Here is a 24,668-nt window from a genome sequence, read left to right on the forward strand (position 1 = left end):
TCTCTTTCCTATCTCGGCCGACAAAGTGGCATCTGGCCTACTCTGAGTTTTATTGCTTTCACGTTACTGTAACTGGTGAGGAGGAGGTATGGTGGAAAGTACAGTTAAGATCAAAGGAGACTAAATTCAAAGAATTAGCCCCAGTCTCTGGCTTCTTGGATCCTTGAAACTTATCTAATTTTTATAAACCACGGTGCTGTTTCTTTCTAAGTGATCCCTTAGAACACAGAAGACCAGCAACGTCTAGCATGTGTGGAAGGTCCCCCAAGATTGGGTTTGTTGAGATGACTGTGGGTCAGGTGTACAGGTCCTATTCTTAAACTGTTAATTAAATCTCTTGGGACACTGGTTGAATTTCCTCTTTATTCCTTTCTTACCCCTTATGAAGACCAGTTGAATTTCCTATATATTCGTTTCTTACCCCTTATGAAGACCAGTTTGCTGGATTTTCTCTTTCCTGGGAGAGCGCTGCCCACTGGTACTCATCAGATTGCTTCTCCAGGCAATCATTGTTTTACATACCTTGCCATGGGACTTGATTTTAGGTGTTTGATCTTAGGGATCTCTCATTTCCTTAAAGGAATGTATGACATTTGATATTATCCATAATTGTTATTAGTGCAGACATTTTAAGAAAAAAAACCATAATTGGAAGAGGAGGTGATAATAGCTTCTGTGTGCATTTTTTTTTTTTAAGGATGTTTTAATTTAGGGCAGTTGAACCCTCTTCTAGGAGGTTAGAGAACCAGCTACGTTGTTAGCAGAACTTCACATATAGCAATCCTGGTATCTGCTTGGGCTGCTTTGGTGGGTGGGACATAGGGGATGGATTGGTTCCATTGCTCTGTTCTGACCTGAAATGCATGTTATCAAAATGACTATGAGGATAGGCCTAGGGATTGGCTGTATTAGAAGCAGAGCTCTGAGTCCGTACGTGAGGCCTTTGTATCCTGTTCAGAGTAGGCTCCTGTGGTAACTGTTCAACACTCTTTCTCACAGCTGCTCCTGACATCACTGGCCATAAACGGAGTGAGAATAAGAATGAAGGGCAAGATGCCATGATGTATTGCAAGTCAGTTGGCTACCCGCACCCAGAGTGGATATGGCGCAAGAAGGAGAATGGTATGCCCGTGGTGAGTAGGAGGCAGCCCTGATTCTCTCTCCCTGGGTCTCTGGTTGCTGGAGTTTCTCCTGGGAGGTCCAGACATCTGGACCAGTTGCTGTAACCTGCCATACTGGCCTGGTTTGGGTCACCCTTTCTAGTCACAAACGGTTACATTCTCAGTCTGGAGGTGACCGACAGTCTCTGTCCAGCATGGAATCCCTACATGAGTTGTTAAAGCTGGCTGTCTGCAAAGGGATTAGACTGGTTTGCCTTCAAGATGGGAAACTGAAAGAGCTGACCCCAATCTTAAACTTTTTTTATTATTCTAGTCCATTTGTCCTAGAGCAAATATTGCTCTCGAAGTAGTCTTAATACACATTTCTGGTTTGGGGGGAAGACAGGGTGATGAGGGCAATTACTAGTATATTCTAGGAACACAGGGAGTGCTGATTAGGGATGGAGGCAACATGGTGAGGTGCAAGGGCAGCCTTGGACATTGGAAATCTGACAGTGTCTGCTCCTGAGGAGGTCAAAGAAAACATCTTTCCTGATCGGTGGGATGATTCTTTTTTTTTTTTTTTTTTTTTTAAAGATTTTATTTATTTATTCGACAGAGATAGAGACAGCCAGCGAGAGAGGGAACACAAGCAGGGGGAGTGGGAGAGGAAGAAGCAGGCTCATAGCGGAGGAGCCTGACGTGGGGCTCGATCCCAGAACGCCGGGATCACGCCCTGAGCCGAAGGCAGACGCTTAACCGCTGTGCCACCCAGGCGCCCCCGGTGGGATGATTCTTGATGGTGCAAAGGGAGTCCAGGTTTTAGACTCTCACTCTCTGATTTCTGATGTTTGGCCAGTCTCTCTTTCTGTCAGAGAGGGTGTCGTCCATTCCTTCTGTCCCCAGGCCTTGCATGCCCAGTACTGTATTTCTCAGGCGTCCTCTCTGATTGTCAGTAGTCAGAATCAGAAGGGACCAAGGAGGTAATCTAATCTGCTTCTTCAGGAAGATTACATATTAACCAAGGTAAATCAATGACAAAACCAAGGAAGGGTCAAATCCAGTTTTTTTATTTCAAGTCCATGGTTCTTCCCACTCCATGATCTCTCAATAATGATAACGTCAGGTGGTGACAGGGACTCTAACATTAACAACAATGACTAGATTTCAGAAACCCATTAGTAAGGGGTCATGATGAAGAAGGGAGATGTTGAGTATTTTCAGAGCGGGCCCTGAAAAGTCAATAAAATACTTAGTTGTGCTGGCAAGCAATGGTCATTTCTCTCTACTGGTCTCTGGGTAGGAGAGCCCTTGATTCCTTGATTCCTCAGTGGATATTTTCTTTTTCTTTTTTTTAAGATTTTATTTTTATTTGACAGAGAGATAGGGCCAGAGAACACAAGCAGGGGGAGCGGCAGAGGGAGTAGAAGCAGTTTCCCCGTTGAGCAGGGAGCCCGACGCGAGGCAGGACCCTGGGATCATGACCTGGGCCATGAAGGCAGAAGCTTAACCAGCTGAGCCACCCAGGCACCCCATTAGTGGATATTTTCATTTCCTATTCTTCTCATGCCCACAAACTCTTTTTTTTTTTAAGATTTTATTTATTTATTTGACAGAGATAGAGACAGCCAGTGAGAGAGGGAACACAAGCAGGGGAGTGGGAGAGGAAGAAGCAGGCTCATAGCAGAGGAGCCTGATGTGGGGCTCGAACCCAGAATGCCGGGATCACGCCCTGAGCCGAAGGCAGACGCTTAACCGCTGTGCCACTCAGGCGCCCCTCATGCCCACAAACTCTTAATTATCTGTTATATTGTGAAAAAACTTTGAAATCAAGTAGTATTTCCTCTTGCTTTCAAGCTGTGAATCATTTGGGAAACAAAACTTTTAACGAAAGAGGGTTAGGGAAAAGAAAAGCGGTTTCTAGGTTGATGCCTTTGAAAACTAGTTTGTTGAACGGCCTAAACTTGGTTGAGGGCTAAGATAAAATGCTTTCAGTTTTTTTCTAGACACTAATTTCAGCACAGATCCCTTTTCTAGACAGATCCCATAGCTTTCTTGGACATCTTTTTTGTTAAAGAGTTGAGTTCAGTCCACTCCAAAATTCCCAGTTTTACCTCCCGTCCCCTCTCCCTAGCCTGCAGGAGAGCAGGGGATTGTCCTCGCTCTGTGTTCTGGGTTTTTCTTTCTTCTGTGTGGGTCAGGAAGGGGGACAAGTATCACTCATCTGACTTTTCCTATAGTCTGCTCTTGGTTTTCGCTGCTTCTGGGCCTCTGTGTGGCAGGTATCCAGATCCTGGATCTTGTAAGAACTTGTGTGAGTTCTTTACGGGGCCAGTTCTCAGATATGAGAGATCTACTCTTACTGAACCTCTCTGTTTCCTGTTTAGCTCCAGCCACAGATGATTTTTACTGCTGGGGTCTGCTCACCCAGAAGGCAACCCCCTTAGGTAGAGGGAACTTGAACATCATGGCTCTTCAGATGGTGGGAGTATAGGCTCCTCTGCCTTATCTCCCAATAGCCGTTTTCCAAGATTGAGAGGCATACGGCACATCAACCAGTTTCCTGCCGAAACGATAGCCACTGGAAAAAGAAATTTTCTTCTTGGCACCCCCAGTCTTTGAGTGATTCTCTTGGTGACTGTTCCACTCAGCTGCAGGGTGGAAGCCTGCATGCCATGCCAAGTATAACCCTTCCTATCACCTCTCATCCTGTCTTCTCTTTTATAGACTGGCAGGGGTTAATGTGATGACTTGGGGATAAGATAGCTTGATGGGGCTCCCTTTTATAATAAGCCCTAGAGGGACTGTGTGCCTCTGATTTGTATGAACTTTTTTTTTCTTTTCTTAAGAATTCTGGGGTTCTTTTTTTTGAAGTAAGCCATAATTTGTGACAGTAAATGTAAAAATTACAGTAGTATTAAACACAAGAGTTTTAAGTATCCTCATTAAAAGGCAGAGATTTAAGAAACAATTTAGTGATACGTTGTTTAAAGACGATCTACATATAACAAAGTAGTACAGAAATGTTAAAACAAAAATGAACAAGGATATATATGGTGAAAGTATATAAATAGAGAGAACAAGTGGAAATATTAACATTACAGAAAATGAGATTCAAATAAAAAAACATGAAACCAAGAGTTCCTTTTTATCACGGTGTAAGAGGTAGAATCCACGAGAAAGACAAAGCTGTCATGATCTTCTTACGCAGCGTAGTGCAGTTCCAAAATGAATGAAGCAAAAACTGGAAAAATAAGGAAATATAGCCAGAAGCACAGTTATATGGTGGCAGACTTACATATATTATTTTTAGTCTTTGACAGATGAGATGGAGGGAAAGTCAGCACCACTTCGGAAGGTTTGAACATATTATGAATAAGATAACGCGATCTTGATACTGAAACTGAAGTATCAGTCACTGTTAGTTATCAGTGTATGTGAACACTTCCGAAGTACAAGTTAATTTAAAGGTATTGAAAAGCTATCCTTTTTAAAAAATACTTATATATTTAAATTGTTTTATTATTGAAGCACAGTTGAGCTATAATGTCGTATTTATTTCAGGTGTACAGCATAGCGAATTGCCAGGTCCGTACATCATGCGGTGCTCACCACGGTTAAGCGGAGTCACCGTCTGTTACCGTGGTGTTATTACAACACTGTTGACTGTTCCCCATGCTGTACGCTCATCCAAGAATATGGGCTAGTTTTGATGCTTCTCCTTAGTCATCAATTCTGTAGCAGTAGGACAAGTCCCACTCAATCTCTTATTATGCATTCATTGAGAAGGTTAAGGTTTCTTGCATATGATGGTATTAAAAAAAATACACGTTGAAGACTTGTGGATCAAAGAAAACACCAATCATTTCTGATCATAAGTGAAAAACATGGACTTAGTGAACCAGTAGAGCAGGGGTTAGAGAAGTTGGCAGCTTTCCAAGTCCTCGAGTTGAAGCTTCATGGAATAACTTATTTTGGAGGCCGTGTTCACCATTTCAGCCATACCCACACTCAGTTGCACTCACCACTGTATGCCGAAGCTAGACCTCATTCCGGGAGTTATCTTCCCCTTTATTCTCTACTATTTCTGATTATGTTTTAGTTGGTACATAACAGGTGACACATGAGTCCGTTTTTGCCCTGCCATCACTCCAGTGCTGTAAGCTTGTCCCAGCTCCACCTACACCCCTGCTTGTGGACTCTCACCTCTGCCTTCCCACACGGGCCTGGGGCACTCTTGTCCTCCTTGATCACCTCTCCTCCCCATCATCTAATGCAAAAGCTGGCTCTTCTCCGAAGCTTTCCCTGACTCTGTCTGGCACTGGCCACTCCCTCCGTGCCCCACAGTACTCAGTACATGCCGTCTGTTGGGGCTTCTTGCCACGTTCCTGTAACTATCCTTTTGGAGGTCTGGTTCCCTCTTAAGACCAACCTCCTTGTTCACTTTTGGGTCCCACCTTCCCCTTAGTAGGATGTGAGACATATAGCACACATTAGTAAGTAGTTGTTGATTGACTGAATAAACTTTCCTTTAACCCTCTAATTCTTAAAGGAAAGGAAAGTTATGAATTTCTCTCCTCTGACTAGGAGCAAGTTCTTAGCATTGTTTCTGGAGGAAGTTTAAGGAGACTTTCCAGAACTCACCAAGTGTGAAGTAGATGTGCTGATTCTGACGTCTTCAGACAGACCTCAGGTTATCATATATCCCGACTGTAGAGGTCACACCCCTCTTTTTCCATCTTCCTGTGTTATGGTTTCGTACCTGTGTTGTATTTGAAGTAGCATTTTCTAGATTGAGTTGGTCTTCTCTGAGGCTTCAGGGTGGGACTTCTTCTACTCACTTCATTGAAGTTGAGGAAGTCTGGAGGACCAACAAGGGAGGCTTTAACCCGGCGGAGAGGAAGCCAGTAATGAAGTGCTCACAGGTTACCTGGACAAAGATGGTCGTAGGCACTGCGCCCTCATCCCAGCCAGTGGTCCTGCTACGAAGGGAGAACATTGCCACCTTGTCTTGGACACGAATTCACCTACTCTGACCTTTGTGTGTTTTTACTTTTTCTGCCACTGAGCAGGACATTGTCAATACCTCCGGCCGCTTCTTCATCATCAACAAGGAAAATTACACTGAGCTGAGCATCGTGAATCTCCAGATCACAGAAGACCCTGGCGAGTATGAATGTAATGCTACCAACTCCATTGGCTCCGCCTCCGTTGTCACCATCCTCAGGGTACGGAGCCACCTGGCCCCACTCTGGCCTTTTTTGGGAATTCTGGCTGAAATCATCATCCTTGTGGTGATCATTGTTGTGTATGAGAAGAGGAAGAGGCCAGACGAAGTTCCTGACGGTAAGAGCATCCCTACAAAATAGCTATAATGTTGGGGTTGGTTCCTTGGGGCACCCAAAAAGGACTATAAGAATGTTGGGGTTCGATCCCAAAAGGAGAGAAGGAGAATTCTCATACTGGTTCCTCACTCCGTACTCCTAAGATTAGCCACCTAGAGCTATAATTAGCTCTGTCCCTCCATTTGGGTGTTCTCCAAGCCCCAGTCCCATCTGCCCTTCAGGCCCCATGTGGGGAATGGGCAGCTGTCAGTCTCTTTGTTCAGCTCTGTCCTCCTTCAATACAGATCATCAGGCAGATTGAGCTTGAGGAGAATCCAAGTCAAGCCTAGAAGCCACCCCAAGATCGCAGGCCACCTGGCCTTTCAGGCAGATTTAAGGTATCTAACTGGTTGTCACATGGTTGCCTGGTGTAGCCCCTGTAGGTAACTGCCCCAGCCCAGTCAAACTATTGAGAAAAGCCATTGGAACAAGCCAGACTTTGGTTCCCTTTTTTGGTCCCTTTGATAGGTTTTCAAGGTTCTCGGTGAAGCAGACACCAAGCGTTTGGCTTTTCTATCTCACAGGCAAGAATGGTGGAGTCTGAGGCATCCACCACCCCTGGTTTTAAAACAGAGACAGCTAAGCGGTGGCACCTGGAGCCCATGCCCCAAGGTGACGCCCTCAGGCTGGCTTGGGGCCAGAGGTGGGACTAGATAATGGCACCAGGACTATAGAGAATTATTAAGTGTTGGAAAAAAACAAGGATCTTAGATTTTTAGACATGCTTACAGTGAGGAAAGTCCTAGGAAATCTTTGGGGGTTATTTTTTTTTTAATTATTTTTTATTTTTTTGTCATGGATATTCCATTTCTAACCCAAGATTACGGTCAGGGGGCAGCTACAGCTGGAGACTTGTATCACTAGTACTTTCAGCTTCCTGACTAGCTCTCCCCTTCCGCCCTATAACATCACCATCAAATTAATTGGCCAGCCAGCGATTACCACCACTTGCCTGTCACTGACTAGACGAGAAGGGTGTGGGGCCTAAGTTCAGTGGAGGCCGGCCTGGGGTGATGGTGAGGATGCCAGCTCTGGTGCGACCGTCCTGGGCCTGTGCTTGTGCACCGTGGTTCTCTGCCCTGCCGAGTTGTCTGTGTCCCTGCGGCTGACCAGCAGGACCACAGCCCCCATCTCCTGCTCCCTCAGAAGGCGTGCAGCGCTGAAGGGAGGCCGGTGGCTTCGGCCTCTCTGGAAGGCCATGTTTGAGAGCAATAGCCTCTTCCCCTTCTTTTCCTTTCTTCTTAGCACCTCCAAAATCTCTCTGCCCGCCCTGAGTAGAAGAGAGTATTACAGGGAGGCTGGTGAAAAGGTTTGTTGTTGATCCTAACAATGCCTGTAGGAAGCCCTGCCGGACCCCCTCCCGGTGTACATTCCTCCCACAACGAGCTGGATGGAGGAGTGAGGGGACGTCAGGTGGAAGCCGGTGGGCCTGTGGAGATAAATGAGCTAGTTCCCTGCAGCAGAAGTGTGCCCCCAGGATTTTTACACTGCTTCTCCTAGGCCCACTGAACTGTTTTATGCAGTGAACTGCGTTCTTGGGATTTTCACATATGCATAATGCTTTTTCCTGTAGTTTTTTCTCTCTCCTGCTACCGATCAGGATTCCCAAGGCAGAGTACTTACATTTAGGCCTGAGAGTCAAGGGAAGTTGTATTTCCAGCATCGGCTCTCTAGGAGCAGTTACGCCTCAGTTCTGCAAAGGCTTTCCATCCCCTCAGAATGCTTTTGCTTTGCTAAACACCACCTCGCTCAGCCTTCCCTTTGGGAACGTAGAGAAGCAAAGAGGTCGGAAAAGGGAAAGATGGGCTTCAGAAGCTGATTTTTTATTTTAGGATGAGTCTGGCTGCCATTGTCTTGGCAGAGTGACACATTGGCCTAGCATGTCCCCATCTGAAGTTCCAGTCTTCCTCCTAGGAAGCTACTTTGTTTATTACCGGGTTGCCGCCTTGCTCCCCCCCCCCCCCTTGTGTGGAAGACATTTGGGTTAGATTTGAGAAATGGTTGGTATTGGTTTTGACAGGCACAGACACTTGCCTGGGGAAGCAGCTATTGTTTAAAAAAAAAAAAAAATTAGCTAGAGCTCCATGGCTCTTCAACTCAAGAGGTGGCCAGTTGTAGAGGAGACCTGTGTGTGGTCAGCAAATCTGAATGGCTTCCTGAAGGGAAGGTACCTCTTTTAAGTGGAATTATTATAGACAGTGGATGAATCCTACATGAAAGACATGGGTAAGTGCAAAGTAAACTCTTGCTCTGGTCTCTTGGAAGAACTGTAATGCAAGCGGCATTTACTTTTCTGTGGTTGAACTGGGGCGACAGACCTGGGACGCTGGGATTAGTGCAGTGCTCGCCTTCTCTCCGCTCCCTTCCTGACAGCCGGCGCGGCCCAGGCTCCATTCTCCATCTCCACATCCCTGCCTTGCTCCAGCATTTCTGCCCCAGTTTTCTCCTTTGTCTGCTTCCTCCTTTCAAACCCCTCCCTGCCCCTGTGCCCCTTTATTTCTTGTCCTGGAATTATTATTAAAGAAAAAAAAAGTTGATTGTTCCTCAGTGAGTTTTCCTTATGCTGTGGCTTTTTTTTTCCAGCTAGTTTCCCCTCAACTCCTGTGCAGTCCATGTAAGAGCAGCCCCTCATATGCTTTCTTCCCACACAGCCCTCCCCAAGGCTACACGCAGATAGAAGCATGCACTCCTTTGGGAATGAAGGAAGAGGTACCTCATATCTGATACAAATTGGAGTTTTAGAGATGATGAATTTTTATCAGATAACCATCTGTGGCGCTGTTGACTTATTTATGCCATTGTGAAAGTGAATTTTTTTAAATACGCCTGACATGCTTTCTCTGCCAAAATAGGTACTTTACTATCAGAGTAAACTTATGATTTCTGAGTCACCGAACATTTTCTTGTATGAAACAATTTCATGTAAAACTCACAGTGTTCCTATTTGGGCAGTCTGTGAGCTCTTGGAAACTCAGCCCCTTACCAGAAAAGCACTAAGTGAACAGTTTAAACAATTTAAAACTATACACATGCACAAATTCGAACTTAGAGAGTTTAGACTGAGTACATTTCATCAGAAAAGCAAATACGGCTTTAGATTTCTCACATAGAAAATGCTTCGAGTTAAGGCTTAGTGGCTTTCAGTAGAAAAAACAAAAGATCTCTGTTTCTTAGTCTCCTAGAGTCTACTCAGGACATTTTACTTTATTTATTTTTAAATATTTTATTTATTTATTTGTCAGCACAAGCAGGGGGAGCAGTAGGCAGAGGGAGAAGCAGACTCCCCGCTGAGCAGGGAGCCCCGCATGGGACTCGATCCCAGGACCCTGGGATCATGACCTGAGCCGAAGGCAGACGCTTCACCGACTGAGCCACCCAGGCGCCCCTACTCAGGACATTTTATAAGCAAAACTCACATTAAGTCCCTTTACGCCCCTGTTGTGGCCTCTTTGAGGATCGGTGCCCAATAGGTTGTCTTATAGGTAGATTATCTGCATATCACCTTTTATCTTCAGTGTTTTCAGTAACAGATGAATCATGGAGTCAAAGGCTTCTTTTTTTCACTTTACTCACCTCTTGGCTACCTTCTCTGAAAATGTTAAATGATGATATTCTAAACAGACTAGGTCGAGCCAGCATCCCCCAGCCTTCGGTCCATCCCGCAGCTCATGTGCACGGAACACACCTTTTTTGCGGCTTCTCTGCTGACCGAGCCCAGAGAGGGATTAGTGTGTGTGCTCCCAGTCTGTCCTCCCCGGTCATCTGGGCAGGTGCGGCGTGAGCCTGCCTCGGTGTTGGGGCCTTCAGTTCTGCGGGACATGTCATGACCTCAGATGAAAACCAGAGGAGCCGATTTAAGAAAAGAAATGGCATCAAAAAGAGTTTTCTGTTTTCACATTTATAATTTTTATAAGCAGTTCAGAGGGACTCCTCCTCAAGTTACTGGTGGAGAAGACAGTTGGGGGTTTTGGGGGGACCATTTTTAGTGGCTCTGATACATCAAACTCTTTTAGACACTCTACAAATAAGAGCTATTCTAATGTTTGAAAAATCTGTCAGTTGGGAGCATATGAAGCTTTTCAGCCGGCCAGGAATGCTGGAAAAGAAATGTGACACTTAAAATGACAGGCAAAATACACGTCGTTGTCTCCGAACTAGGGGTCATCTGAGTCAGTAACAAGTTACCTTACAGAGAAAGTACAGTAGGACCAAATATGAAAGGTGATGGATGTAACCGTTAATCTCTCTCTGGTTTAATGCTACTCTGCTGAGATGAGGCAAAATTTAAGCAGGTTTAGAAACTAGAAAACCCCGTCCTCAGTGAGATGAAGGCAGTGAAAAAGGAGCTTTGACCAGGCAGTCAAGTCCTGGTCACTGTAACCGGAAAGCCGTCTTTCTGGAGGCGCTGCCCTATCAGGTAACGCATTACCTACCGGGCACCGCAGCGCGCCCTCCCAGTGACGAGGCGGCGGGGGCCGGCGGAGCCAGGGCCATAGCGCGTCTGGTTGGGAAGATGGCAGTTCCACCAGGAACTTCTCTCCTAAGGTGGATTCCAGAAGCATCTTGTTTCCCTTCTCCCCAGTCCTCTTCCTCCCATCTAGCCAGTGGCTGTGAGTAATACCCAGGCGAAGAGGAGAGCCATTGTTTAAGCTATCTTTTGGCCTGAGGGTGTGGGGGTATGTTGATATTTGTCGGTTACTATGACTTCTTTTTTTTCCCCCCTCAATTGCATCAAACCCTTAAAACATGGTGGTAAGTGAGCGATATGCATGCTTTTGGAGTTTGTTTAATCTCCGCTTCAGTCTATACGATGCACAGTTCATAATGTTAACACTTCTCTTCAAGTTTACTTCATTCACTTTCACAACTAATTTGGATTTCAGTTTGCTGTTTAATCCTCATTTACTTTTTGATTTTCGTTCTGTAGTTCTGTTCTTTCCCTCTCTCCTGATTTCCCTGTTAGGGTCAGGTTGGTTTTTTTGTTTTTGTTTTTGTGTTTTCTTTGTCTGACCTGTAAAGGGAGAGGGGTGCCGCAGATAGTGACTCAGTCCAGGACAGTGGGAGACACGAGGCTCTTGTCTTGGTCCCTTGTAAACGTGCACGTGGATCTGGGGACAGCTGGAGTGCGATCTAGACACGAGCGTGAACAGCACCCGCTCCCACTTGCAGGCACGGCCGTTGCACCAGGGCCGCTGCTGCTGAAACCCCTACACGCGGCCCTTTGCACGTTACCGGCTGGTTGGGCTGGAGGATGACGTCACTGGGCAGACAGCAGGGCCTACCCCTCCGCCACCAAAAGAAAGAAAAGCTTGCGTGTCAAGTGCTTGGGTCGGTGCGGACAGTGTCATGCTGTGAGGATATTAGCTTGGCTATCGCGATTCCCCCTCCCCTGCTTTTTCTTTTCATGTTGGGAGTAAATTGGTGATATTCTTGTCCGTTATCTTGCTTTAGAATTTTCTGTTTTCCGGTGCACAGCCAGAGCACTGAAACTATTCTAAGTTTGCTCCTGGGTCTTTTCCTTTAAGTCCCCGAAGTGCTTAGTTCCTAGCATGTAGCTGAGCTGGCTTGGCGTGGGTGCTGAGAGCCGAGGGTGTTGTGGTGAGAGTAGGCGCAGGCCGGGCTCGTGTCTCAGTCTTGACTTGTCTTGTGTATCCACTGCATACAGAGCACACAGATGTCTTGGGTGTCCTCGAGTCTTAGTTTGTTCTCCGTACCTGTTCGGTAGTGTACTGTTGTTGGTAGCAGAATCCTGTGGACACTGATGTGTCGCTAGCCTGTCGTTTTGGCTGACAAGTCATTGGTTTGTGGTTAGTTTGTTTTTGTTTTTGTTTTTTTTCCAATCTTTTTTTGCTCCAGTCACTGTGTGTGCTGGCGGTGGCTTTGCCTCTCCGTTGCCTCGAAGGAACAGGTGGAGCAATGTCTCCCTGTGACAGACATTACTCCTGACGTGTGCTCCTGCAGTTGCCTACACTGAGACTGTGACCTCCATAACTGCTTCATGTGCACCAAGCCCCCTTGTGGAATCCTGCTGAGAGTTTTTCTGGAAGCCTTCAGTGAAACCAAACTGTTCTTAATCATTTAGTCTACCTGACTTATGTAAAATAGAAAGAAACTAAGAGCACTTACTTGTTCCCTCCCCTTTGTGGGCCTCTTTAAAAAAACATTCATGTATGAACATCCCTGCCTCAAGGGGACCAAGTTGCCCTTAGTCCAAACAGGAAAGAAAAACAAATCAGAATTGTGAAATACCAATTTCAGAAGGCTTCTAAACTCAGATAATGTAAGCTTTTTGGTTTAAAAAAAAAAAAATCTCATGGCTCGTCTGGATTTGGGTTCTGGTTTTGGCCAGGGCTCGAGTTGAGCCTGTCTTTCTGTCTGAAGTCTTTTCTAGAGGGATGTCACCACATTTCAGCTCTCTCTGGTGTGTCACAGAACGTCTGGCGTGCAGACACTTGTTGCTGGCATCGCCCAGCTGGGCTGACCCAGTATTAGGTCGAACTATTGTGGCTTCCTCTTCCTCAAGCTCTTCTCCAGCCTAAGACCCTCCTAAAGATTACAAAAGAGCGAGAACAGTGGCCTTTGGGGAAGTGAGGATGTGTGGCTAACTGTACAGGACATGCACATGCATCTACATGGCAGGACTGAGCCAAAACTGTGCGTGCATTCACCACAAGAAAACAAACAGCAGGATTTTACAACTGAAATGTTGGTTTGTCTTCTCATCTATTTAAGAGTGAACCACTGGAACTTGGGGACAAGATGAGTATGATGATATTGCAGCCTATCTGTCCGCTACAGTTGCAGTTTTTCATGACAAGCATTCAAAGTGTTAACTAAAACCATTGAAACAACATACCTGCCATTAAAAACCTGAATCTAGAAGTAATAACTCCATGAGTGTTTTGCACCTCCAGATGGAATGGCCTTGAATAAATGCTATGAATAGCCATGTTTGCCACTTGCCATTTGCTGTTCTATTAATTCTTATGTAGAGTCTCACGGTTTTCTCTTTTCTTCTCCTGTCTCTCAATGGATTGTTAAAAAACTGAACACCTTATAGACGATGAACCAGCTGGGCCAATGTAAGTACTTTATTGGACATTGATTCAGTAATTTGTTTTATTTTGTATTTGCAGTTTAATTGAAATGCGTAGCAAAGGTGGTGGGGAGCCAGCGAGTGGAAATGAGTGTCCTAGTGTAGACCTCCCTGGCCGCACGGTCGGGGAGCTGACTGACAGCCATTCGATTCCCAGGACAGGCGGCGCAGATTTGGTTTTAGTAACAATATAAAGTGGAATGCCATGCAAGAAATTGTTTAACATTTTGCACATCCTATATGCTTAAATTGATACTGTGGGGGGAAATCACCAGTGTATCAGAGACTGCCCGTTCTGTTCATTTCAAGCTGTACTATGGGTAAGCTGCCTGGCTCCGTGAACAAGGGTGTGTATCCAGGAGAGATGGTACTGCAAGTTCTGAATCCGTCCAGGATAAGTGGAAAAACTCCCAGAGCTGGGGCCTGAGGAGTGAGAGACAGGCAAACAGTGCCCAACTTGGTTAAGTGCCACAGGGCACAGCACTGCCCCATATGTGATCATTGTGTATCATTTGAGAAGAGACAGTGGTCCACTAGTTTTACCTTTATAGTAATTCTAGTCTGTACATCAGAGGGAAAGGTACCTGTATATTGTCTGCCTTGGGAGTCAAAAGGATTAATCGAAGCTATGTAGGCACTTTATAGAAAGAATATATTTATACCCTGACGCGCAGTAAAATTTATTACCCCAGGGACGGTGTTCTTTCACTTGAAAGAGTCCCTGTATTTCCATGTGTTATAATTCCAAGCGTTGCTCCTGACTTTGAATTTAACTTTTATAATGCCATTTTTCCTCCAAAGGAAAACCAACTCAACCAACAATCACAAAGATAAAAACTTGCGCCAGAGAAACACAAATTAAATACCGCTTATAATGTAAGTATGGCCTTCTTTAGAAATTTTGAGAATTATATTCAAATGAATGTGCCTCTGTGGACCTTGTCACAGATTCTTCAGTAGTTGGCGTCATGTGGTGGGATCTTGTAGTTCATTTCAGAGCAGCCGATGCTGATGGGACAGGTTCTGTCTCTGTCCGTGCAGTGCAGCGTGGAAAGGCGCATTTTCAGCTGTGTTACTCCACATATTTCTGTAACTGCCATTTCCGAATATGTATGGTGTTTTAGAAAGGTCCTGCACCACTATTTAACCATATTTAAAAAGGTAAAAATTGTCACCTTAGGCGGCTTATTCCCGGAGACCAGCTAATTCCACTTTGCTTGTGAGGGCAAGGCGAGAGTGGTGGCCGGGCACGGCTGGGCCGGAGTGCGCTCCGCGTGGGCACATGGAGATCAGAGTTTCCCACCACATCCCTGAGCGTGCTGTCTGAACCAAAGCTCTGTTTGGTGTGGCACTTGGTGTAGTCTTAGGTGACAGTGCATATTCCCTTTTAATTTCCACGTACTCTTTCTTTACAGATCTTTAGGTTCCTGAAACTGGTGGCAACATGACCTGCTAAATTTTCTGCTTGGACCTCTTTGGTTCTCTCCCCTTTCAAGTGAGCAACACCACAATGACTGTCTAAAGCATGCCTTATTTAGCCTTTCCTGTAAGGGTGACCTAGTCAGGTACATTTTAAACAATGCTTCAGTGTAGAAGGTGTAAACTATTTTGGGCTTGATGTGCTGTGAATGTTGCTTTTTCCCCCCTTTGTTAAAATATTTAAGTAGAAGTGAAAAGGTCCTCTGAGGATCGGATCGTGCATGCGCCATTTTTTACTTAATGCAGCTGTTAAATTGGCAAAGCTCTAAATTGCACTGCTGCCATCTAGTGATAACATTTTTGTAAAGTACAGCAAAACCTACAGATATATACAGTATATAAATATATATATATATATATTTATATTTTTGGGGGTGGGAGAAATCCAAAATAAAATAAATGCTTGTTTCATTTTTTAGCTGCTGATACTCATTCCTTATTGTATGTTGTCAGATGAGGAAATTGTGCAGTTCTGGTACATAAAGATGAGTAATATAAACTGAAATCTATAGTTCTAAGGGCTTAACCTACGACTCTGGTAAGAAGCTGGAACACTCCACTGAATGGATATATTGAATTGCAGTATATATGTATGATTGCTTTTTAAGTGATTCTTTTCTTTTGTTAAATCATGTAAATTCTTAAATCCTTTTGCACTGATGTGTTGAACCTTATTGTACATTCAATTAAGGCAAACTTTTATAATTTACCTTTTGTTTTCAATGACCTTGAAATGTTTTCGCATGGTATTCTATGCAACTCGTTCTCCTCCGGGGTTGACACTGTATTTTCACATTGATTTAACGGTTGAGTGTAGATTTTCTCGCCCGGCAGGGTTCTCATGCGGTGTGTAACCGTAGATGCATGTACTTGTGTTTTGTGTAAGAGCTGAAGTGCAATGATGTATAGAAAAGTGGATTCACCTGTTTTTAAAAATAAAACATTGATAAAAGGTGTTTGGAATAATACTCTTTATTCTTGTATCTAACCTTAGGAGGAAGCACTTTTTCAGTGCTTTCAACTTCCTTAGTTCTATATGTATGTGGAGTGCTAATTTCTCAACCCTGTCAGCTTTTTGAGTTCCTTTTCCACCTCTTCCACAAATGCGGGGAAATTCTGATCCATGAGGCACAAGCGTAGAAAGGGGCCTAACTCTTCTGCGTCCCACGCAGATTGTTCACAGACGGGGGGCCGCGCCTCTGACACCAGGAGAGACTGTGGGGATTTCAGAAGAGTAGTTTATTAGAGATTATAGCCAAAAGCATTAATAGCCTGAATAGAACACAGAAGAACTTTAAGGAAATATTAAGGAAACATACACCCAAAATTAGTGTTCTATTAGTTTTATAGGGTTCCTCTATATAATGTTCTTAAATATACATAGGAAGTGACATCAGCTGGCATCCCTAAGTATCTCAGATGTATTAATGAAATGATTTACAAAGTTAAGATCCTGCCTTAATGAAGAATACTGTGCTAACATTTTGTAGATTGATAAAGTTGTCAATGAATGAAATGCACTAGCTTCGTTCATGTTTCCCACCTCATAGATGAGTGGGTGTGAGCAGTTCAGTATGTGGAAAGTGGGTTTTGAGTGTAATAAAGAGAAGTCACAAACTGACCATCCAAAGGAAATAATTAACTCACTCCTGTCTCTTTCCAGTCCTATTCATGAAGTTTGACAGGGAGAGAAGCATGTAACTATCACCACAATCAAGAACAGACATTTCCATACCCCCCCGCCCTGGAAAATTTCTTCACACTACCTCCACTCTTGTTGTCACTTAACCCCTGGCAACCACTCATCTGTTCTCCATACCTTATGGCTTTGCCTTCTCCAGAATGTCATAAATGAGGTCATATAGTATTGAGCAAGTTTTTCCCTTAATTCATCGGTATGTCTCCTTTGGTAAATTGCAGTGTTTTAAAACCAGTTGAATGGGTTGCCAATATTTAGATATTAGAGTTCCAATCAAAGTCTGACCATGCTTGGCAGTGTGGAAGGTGTGACACCGGACTCACAGTCTCATGTGATACTGGGCTCTGGCTCTGCTGTGTTCCCTCTACGTTTCCTACCCTAGGTAGGTGGTTTTATGCCCTTTCTGTGGATGGCATGTGTACAACTGATCTTTCCCTAGAAACTGTCACAGACATGTACTCTTCTAAATTCAAACCCGCTTCTCAGACTCTACTTAAAGATAGAAGAACATGAAAGTAACATGGAGCCCTGCTCTCCGGTGAGAGCCACTGTTAACAGGTCAGTGCATATCCTTCCAACTTTTGTGTGTTTGTATTTATGACAAAAAATAAATCATCCATGCTGCTTTGTAGCCTTTTTAAAGACTTAATGTACTGCTAATATCTTTCCATGTCAATCGACAGGGTATATATCACTTTTATTGACTGCATTTTTATTCCACTTATGCTTCCACCACACTTAGAACCACTTTTAGTATCCTATTAGTGAACATTTGTTTCCAGGCTCGTTTCTACAACCAGCACTGTGAAGGGCGTCCTTATATGCATGTTTGTGTAGTTGAAATGCAATTATAGGTAATAAGATAGAACGTTAAATTTGATCTATATTGCTAAACTGGTTTCCAAAACGTTTTACCCACTTACATTCATGGAATGACTCGTCTAGACGTTCAGAGCAAACGAGTACCATATCTGAGCTGCCAGCCTGGTGCTGCTTCTTGTTTGTACATGGTTCCTTACTGTGTAAATAAATTGGGCTAAGATACACCTTTTATAGCAACTGACATTTCCTAAAGAAGGATCTCACACCCTGCCTTTTTTCCGTGTTTTTTCTGGCTCTCCTGTCCTTAGCCACTCATTCAATTAACCTCTAACCATAATCCAGATATGAGGCTACAGGCTGGGGCACTATGGAGTTTGGTCTGCTGCTGGACAAACAGGCTTTTAGGGTTCTTTTCGTTTTTTGTTGTTTTTGGTTTTTTGTCATGGTTGCTTGAGTTATTAAAAGAAATAGACATGAATTCTCAGTCTTCTTACGTCTTTTTTAGTTCTATAACTGTCCCTTTCTTTTGAGTTGGTGGTAAGCCAGATAGAGAAAACACCAATGTTTTCTGTTTTATACCACTGTTAGCACAGTTCAGTAACTACATTAAAGAGAAAATTCAGGGGCGCCTGGGTGGCTCAGTCAGTTAAGGGTCTGATGCTTGGTTTTGGCTCAGGTCATGATGTCAGGGTCATGGGATCGAGCCCGACATTGGGCTCCACACCTACGGTGGACTCTGCTTGAGATTCTCTGCACCCCCTCCCCCTCCCCCAGCTCGTACAAGCTCTTTCTAAAATAAATTTAAAAAAAAATTCATCCTTGAATATTGATGATTTCCATGCAGAATTGTAAGGAGGGCACAAGCTGCTGGCCTGAGAGCGTGCTGTCGAGTGCAGCAGGGAACGCAGTGAGGAGACAGGCCTCAAGGAGCTCCCAGCGGAGCAGGCATCAGGTAACCGTGGGTTTGAATGAAGAGGTTTTGTGGGATTCTTTGGTAACAGCAAACTGCTGTTCGGGAGGGAGACAGGAGTGTCTGAAAGCAAGTCTGTGCGAACAAGGCTGAATGCTCCTGGATTTCCACACAGCTGAGATCTTAGCACCGGAAATTTGCCCCTACAGAAACCATCATTGATCTGATTCCAAATTCATATTGGTATTTGTCTTAGAAGAGTTCTCAAATTTCATGTCCAAAATTAAATGGAAATCCTTCCCTCTGTTCCTTTTTGGGGAAGTGGTAAGTAAACCCTTGACCTCACACACGGAACCGCTAAAGCCACAGGCAGGGCGCCCCCCGGCTCCCTCCCGAGACCCGCTCTTCCGGCGCGACGGCAGATGGAAACAGCTCCTCTCCAGTGCCTCGGCTTACGCTTCCACAACAAGGGGTGAACACAGACAGGCAGATTCCTCGGGATCCCTGTTTTCACCACCAAGGAAAACAACAGGGAAATAGGCTCTACCTGGGCTAACGAACTCACTGAGCTCCTTCCTCCGGAAGCGCTCATGCTGGCCGGTCCACACGGCTGCGGCTTCTCCGGGTTCTGGGGTGGCTGCAAGGAGACGGCTGCAATTAGGGGACGAGCTGAACGTAATCATAAACGCCACCGGCCATCCTAGGAGTGGCAACACGTGTGCTTGTGTGAAAAGAAAGTCAGTATCCGTAAAGGGCGTAGGGTCCTCGTCGGTGGAGTCTGTCCTGCTTTCAGCTGGGCGAGAGGGTACGGACAGCGGGACAGAGCCGGGCTGAGGCTCCCGCCCTGGGCCTGGTATTCGTTCCTCCGTGTCTCACAGGCTGTTAGCGCATCTCGCTGGCCAGCACCACCGTGCACGCCTGGCCTTGGGGCCCAGCCCACGTGGACACCGCCCAGCTTCTGATAATGATTTGTCCCTTTCTGAGAGTTATGACTCAAGTGATACATCATCGTTGCAGAAAAGCAAAGCGGGGGGGGGGGGACCCTATAATTTCAACATAACCGTATGCTTTTAATAAAACTTAAATCTTTTTAGATATGCTGAGGGAATGAGTTTAGTGAGTAAACTACCAAGACATCTTCATCAACAATGTTTGTGTCCCCTAGACACCCGGGTGAGAAAGGGAATGGGCCACAAAGAACAAGGCAGAGGTCCAGCCCTCAACCCACAGTCCAGTGAGACCCTACAAGGAAAACAATGAGGATAACGCAAGCTAAGAGGGGCTGGCACGGGGGCAGGCCTAAGACTGCAGGCTCTGGGTGGCAGGGGGGCCGCCGGGGCTGGACGCTAGGCAGCAAGTCCAGGGATGCACCAGAATCCGCGCTCTTTCAAAAGAATACGACGTGAAGGGGTGGTCTTGGGTAGAGCACAGGGGATGTTTTCCAGGCAGATAAAATCCACACAGTGCAGGAAGAGGCCTGGAGGCCCGAAAGGCTCGGAAGGCTGCTTCTCCCTAAAAGCGCAATTCCCGAAGCCCCACCTGCTCCTTCCTCGCCACACGTCTGCAGGCCCGCCTGGGTTTGGGTCACCCGTGGCCCTTGCACACAGGCGTGCCCGCCCCAGCTGTGAGCTGGCGGGATCATGTGGGGAGAAGCCAAGGCCCTCCCCGGAAGGTGCCTCTGTCTGTCAGCATGTTCTGGCTGCCAGAAGTCCGAGGGGGCCAAATTCTGTCTCATACGATGTGGAAGCTGACTCTCACTAGTCAGTAGGTATTCCGAGAAAAGGACATCTGGAAGCATCAAAAACAGACGGGAAAAGAAAACTAGTTAAGAATACTAAAAATGAGCAAACAGGTTAAGGGACTCAAATCAGAAGTCCCTAGGCAAGCGCCCTTTCTCTGTTCAGTTTCCTCACCTGTGAAAATAAAAGACTCTCGTGCCTGGCATTTCTTCTGGTTCTAATATGTGAGGCTTTCCTAGGATATGTCCCAGGTCAGCTCACACCGTGTTCCTCAGACAACTGGGACAGACATCAGCCAAACGTGGTGTCGCGTAAACACTGAACCGTAGCCAAATGTGAGGGCAGCACCTGGGGCTGGTAGGGTGGTTCGGGTTTACACCGTCCTCCACTCAAGTGTATAGACATGGAAGGTTCTGTGCACACAGGAACTAGCAGTTCACCTAGGAACTACCATGCTCCTTCCTGCGCCCCTCTCTGCGGTGGACCGGGTTGCCTCAGAAGCCCTCAGCTTGAGAAACACTTGGTTAGGCCACAACTAGCAAAACTAGAAGGCTGAAGGAAAGTAAAAACAAGACGCTCTGGGAAATGACTCAAGAACTTGAAGTAGAAAGACATGGAATTATCTCTACCTGCAAAGAAGATAACTATTTCAGACAAAAAATATATATATAGGTATTAGGGAGATGACACACCTGGATACAGGAGAGCAGCAAGATGACTAGAACTTGGCCACAGCCTGCAACTCTTTAAGATGGAGTCTGAGAGAGGGAGCATGCTACCACATTTGCATGGCAGCAGCTAGGGGCAAACCTGGGAATGTTTTGCGATTAGGAAGACTAGAATGTTCTAGGCAATGCTTCACAATGTCTACACTGTGGCAAATTAACCCAGTGGTTTTATCTTGTCTTCTGCTCTGCAGCTTCAGACACTCCATCTTGTTATGGCCCCACTGATTCTGGAGCTCTGACCCTGGCTAACTAACCACACGCTAACGTGTTCACCTGCAAGGGAACGCAGATGTGGGTGGGTAACGGTACTGGCAATGGTTGTCGTAATGAGTGACGTTATTAGGACGTTCTCCACGTGTAGTACTACGTGTGTGTGTGTGTGTGTGTGTACATACACGTATACAACATTTCCATCTCACCCTGTTACAGATGGGGTTCAGGGACTCACACGAGATCACACAGCCACTAACGGGGTCAGGATTCAAAATCAGATCCATTTTGATTCCAAAGCCTGTGGTCTTCGCACGACATTGCATATAAGACCAAACTACAGTTTGGAAAAGTCCCTGAATACAGAATCGAGAAAAGACATGAGAAATTTCTAGACACTTTGGGGATACTTCTACCTAGGTATGAGGGACCAGCCTTCAAAATCAGAGAGCTAGAGCCTCCATCCGCTGCTACAGCTCACAGCCCTCAGCCTGTGTGCGCTACTCCACGCTACAGCCTCAGTTTATCTTCTTATTTCAGATAATGGTGTAGCCTGCTTAGGTTCTAGCCTGATGCATCGTCGTTGCCTTTATAAGGCATTCCAGCCCACGTCCCAAATCCTAGGACCCTATTTGGTTCCTGTCCCACCCCATGCACTGGGTACCATAATCTGAATCTCATAACGGATCGATGAAACCTACAAAAGAAGATAATCTATTCAGGGGGCAAAGGATCCTAAGCACTAAAGTACCTTGTAATAAACCACTCCATCCCATTTGTAGGGAAGGGATTCTTAATATAGTGGGAGCTGATGTGGCAAAATGCCTGAAACTAGATCCAGGGTTTGTAAGAAATGTAGCTTTAGCATGAAGACATCTTCACAAAGAAGATCAGACAGAAACAAATGAAGGGAAAGAATTCTAACACAAAATCTTATTTGGCAAACTAAACACATTCAAGAGGAGGAAATCAGCCCTTGTTCAAAGAAAAGGACCTTATGATAAATAATATAAATTTACCTTCACGCTAGATAAATTATGAACCAGAAACTTGGTGGCAAAACAGCAACAACGAACCGTCTTGGTCCAGTGGATTTAAGGGCCCTTACGTGATGAAGGGACAGAAAGCCACATGCACAGAAGAAAGGCAATGAGGACATAGTGTAAAAATGTTCATGTCCAAGTCACCAAGAGAGACCTCAAAAATAAATAAACAAATAAATAAACCTGTTTTAAAAAAAATTAGAAAGCCAGGTTTGGAAAATCATTTCTCAAAGTAGAAAATAAAACCCCCAGCTCCTGGAATTTCATCTCAGGAGCAGAGGTAGATGCTTATGCGAACAGCATTTGGGAGGAGGCCAAAGAAATGCTAGAATATGTCCTTCCAGGAGCAATTCTGTAACAATTATTCTCCAACTTATGATCACAAGACCCCTCTACACTTGGACAAATTACTGAGGCCCTCGGACAGCTTCTGTTTTGGTTCTATCTTTCTGGTACTTAATATGTTAAAAATGAAAACAATAATTAAAAATGCTGAGTCATGGGGCGCCTGGGTGGCTCAGTCGTTAAGTGTCTGCCTTCGGCTCAGGGCGTGATCCCGGCGTTATGGGATCGAGCCCCACATCAGGCTCCTCCGCTGGGAGCCTGCTTCTTCCTGTCCCACTCCCCCTGCTTGTGTTCCCTCTCTCGCTGGCTGTCTCTATCTCTGTCAAATAAATAAATAAAATCTTAAAAAAAATAAAAAATAAAATAAAAATACTGAGTCGTTTAAAAAAATGAACCCATTATATGTTATTAAAAATGTTTTTATGAAAAATATTTCCTAAAACAAAAACGTCGTGTATTTGCAAACCTCTGGAATGCCTAGCTTAATGGAAGACAAGTGGACTCTATGTGCTCTGCGTTCAGTCGGTTGCTTTGGATGAGGCACAGGAGGAAGGTCGGGCTTCACACAAGTATGTGGGTAGAAAAGGCAGAAGTATCTTAAAATAACCTTTTCAGGTAAATGTGGATATTCTTTGATAGGACACCAAAACTCAAGAGCTAGCTTCTTAGAAGTTAGTTGTAGCACCGAATCTGAAATCACCGCAATGAACTTGCCACACTCTGTTATATTAAAACCAGTGGACTGTTTTGTACTTTCATCTTTATCCATGCGTGATTTTGTAGCATAATGGACTGGTCATTTGGAAAATACTGGTTCACCGGACTATACGGATCTTCCAAAATGTTGAAACTTGTTGTCATATAATTATTTCTAAAAAAGAAAAATACCCATGTTCATTAATAGCACTATCAGAAAAGTCTTCTGGGTTAGGAGGCTAGGACGGTCCAGTGGCAGATGCAAGTTATCCAAGATTCCAATCTTCACTCGAAAAGCTCATTTCGTCATTGTCAATAAATACTCTTAGTTGTCTTCCAAAAATGACTGGCTCACTTCATTTGAGAAAATGTCCACCGAACACCCAAACATGGGTACCCACAGGACTAACAGCGCCCCACGGAGCAGGGGCCAGTCCAGTGGCCAGCTCGGACGCACGCACTTCCCCTCGAAACAGCCGCCGTGCCTCCGAGTGCAGAGCGGGTGTGCGCGTTCTCACGGCCAGCGACTGCAGAACACCGCGCTCACTCCCCGCACCGCTTGGTGTCGCCGCCTTGATATGTGCTAAGGTGTCAGCAGCTTTGCTCACAATTCTTTCATCAGGTTAATGCAAATACTGACATGGTGAGAAGGGCAAAATAGTGTCTTAATATTACTATGAAAACAAGGGTGACTTTATGGACCCCTGCAAAGGGTCTCAGGGAAGAGTCCATGGACCGTACATTGAGGACTACGGTCTGTTGTGACACCCAGAACGCGGCCGGCACTCCTGGCTAGTCTAATTTCTAGGATTATAGGTAGCTACAGTGACGATCCACCCTCAATTTAAATAAGTCACTCAACATGAGGTACCTTTTAACCTATAAATCAAACAGACTCAACAAATTCCACTGTGATTTTGCCCCCCCCCCCCCCCCGCAACACCTTGTCAGGTTTCTCATGAAGCCAACACACTCGCCTACTTACCCCTTGCTGCGGTGGGACGTGCTGTGCACGGCTTTCACCTGCCCTCAGCGGGCCGGGACTCAGCCCGAGCTCTTGGCTGACTCTGTCGGGCACCTGGACGGTCACATACTGGGCCAGCTTCTGCACACAGCTGCCGCAGTGTTCCAGCGCCTGCTCCTTGGACCCTCCACCAAACTGCACCCGGAACATGCGGCTCTTGTTCTATGGGACAAACGCAAAGTGACCCTCAGTAAGCCTCGTCATATGCTCGTTTACCGTGCGGTCCTCCAGTGAGTGCTTCTCTTTGCTTGCCGTGGAAGAGGTATGGATAAAGGACCAACTACTCTAGATTGTTACTGTGGGTGGAGAAAAGCCAGTAATTTTTTCCCTCCCTCTTTGGGGAACCTCTCCTACTAAATTCATCTCCTTCAGGGGACTGTCATCAGCAAGAAT

The 24,668-nt window shown here is 45.4% G+C and overlaps 2 protein-coding genes across 4 annotated transcripts in view; one reads left to right on the plus strand and one right to left on the minus strand.

Annotated features, from left to right (window-relative positions):
• NPTN (neuroplastin) overlaps positions 1 to 16,015 on the plus strand; it is a 68,064-nt gene extending 52,049 nt beyond the window's left edge. Inside the window, exons 5-9 of one of the 2 annotated variants that reach the window (XM_087856797.1) lie at positions 1,000 to 1,133; positions 6,173 to 6,446; positions 13,545 to 13,566; positions 14,382 to 14,456; positions 14,996 to 16,015. In XM_087856797.1, the coding sequence (XP_087712923.1) occupies positions 1,000 to 1,133; positions 6,173 to 6,446; positions 13,545 to 13,566; positions 14,382 to 14,442 (491 nt within the window). In that variant the 3' untranslated portion in view covers positions 14,443 to 14,456; positions 14,996 to 16,015. Of the gene's footprint in view, positions 1 to 999; positions 1,134 to 6,172; positions 6,447 to 6,729; positions 8,564 to 13,544; positions 13,567 to 14,381; positions 14,457 to 14,995 lie in introns of those variants that run through there. The other variant, XM_087856798.1, reaches the window with a different exon arrangement.
• Positions 16,016 to 16,042: 27 nt separating this feature from the next.
• The window catches only part of REC114 (REC114 meiotic recombination protein), a 98,459-nt gene continuing 89,833 nt past the window's right edge, over positions 16,043 to 24,668 (minus strand). For both annotated transcript variants that reach the window (XM_045795251.2, XM_045795250.2), the window contains 3 exons: positions 24,237 to 24,437; positions 19,038 to 19,127; positions 16,043 to 16,274 (listed from right to left, as the gene is read on the minus strand). In XM_045795251.2, coding sequence (XP_045651207.1) covers positions 16,110 to 16,274; positions 19,038 to 19,127; positions 24,237 to 24,437 — 456 coding nt within the window. In that variant the 3' untranslated portion in view covers positions 16,043 to 16,109. The remainder of the gene's footprint in view (positions 16,275 to 19,037; positions 19,128 to 24,236; positions 24,438 to 24,668) is intronic.

Source organism: Ursus americanus, chromosome 28 (assembly GCF_024610735.1).
Source record: "Ursus americanus isolate L20-20 chromosome 28, mUrsAme1.1.p, whole genome shotgun sequence".
Taxonomy (NCBI): domain Eukaryota; kingdom Metazoa; phylum Chordata; class Mammalia; order Carnivora; family Ursidae; genus Ursus; species Ursus americanus.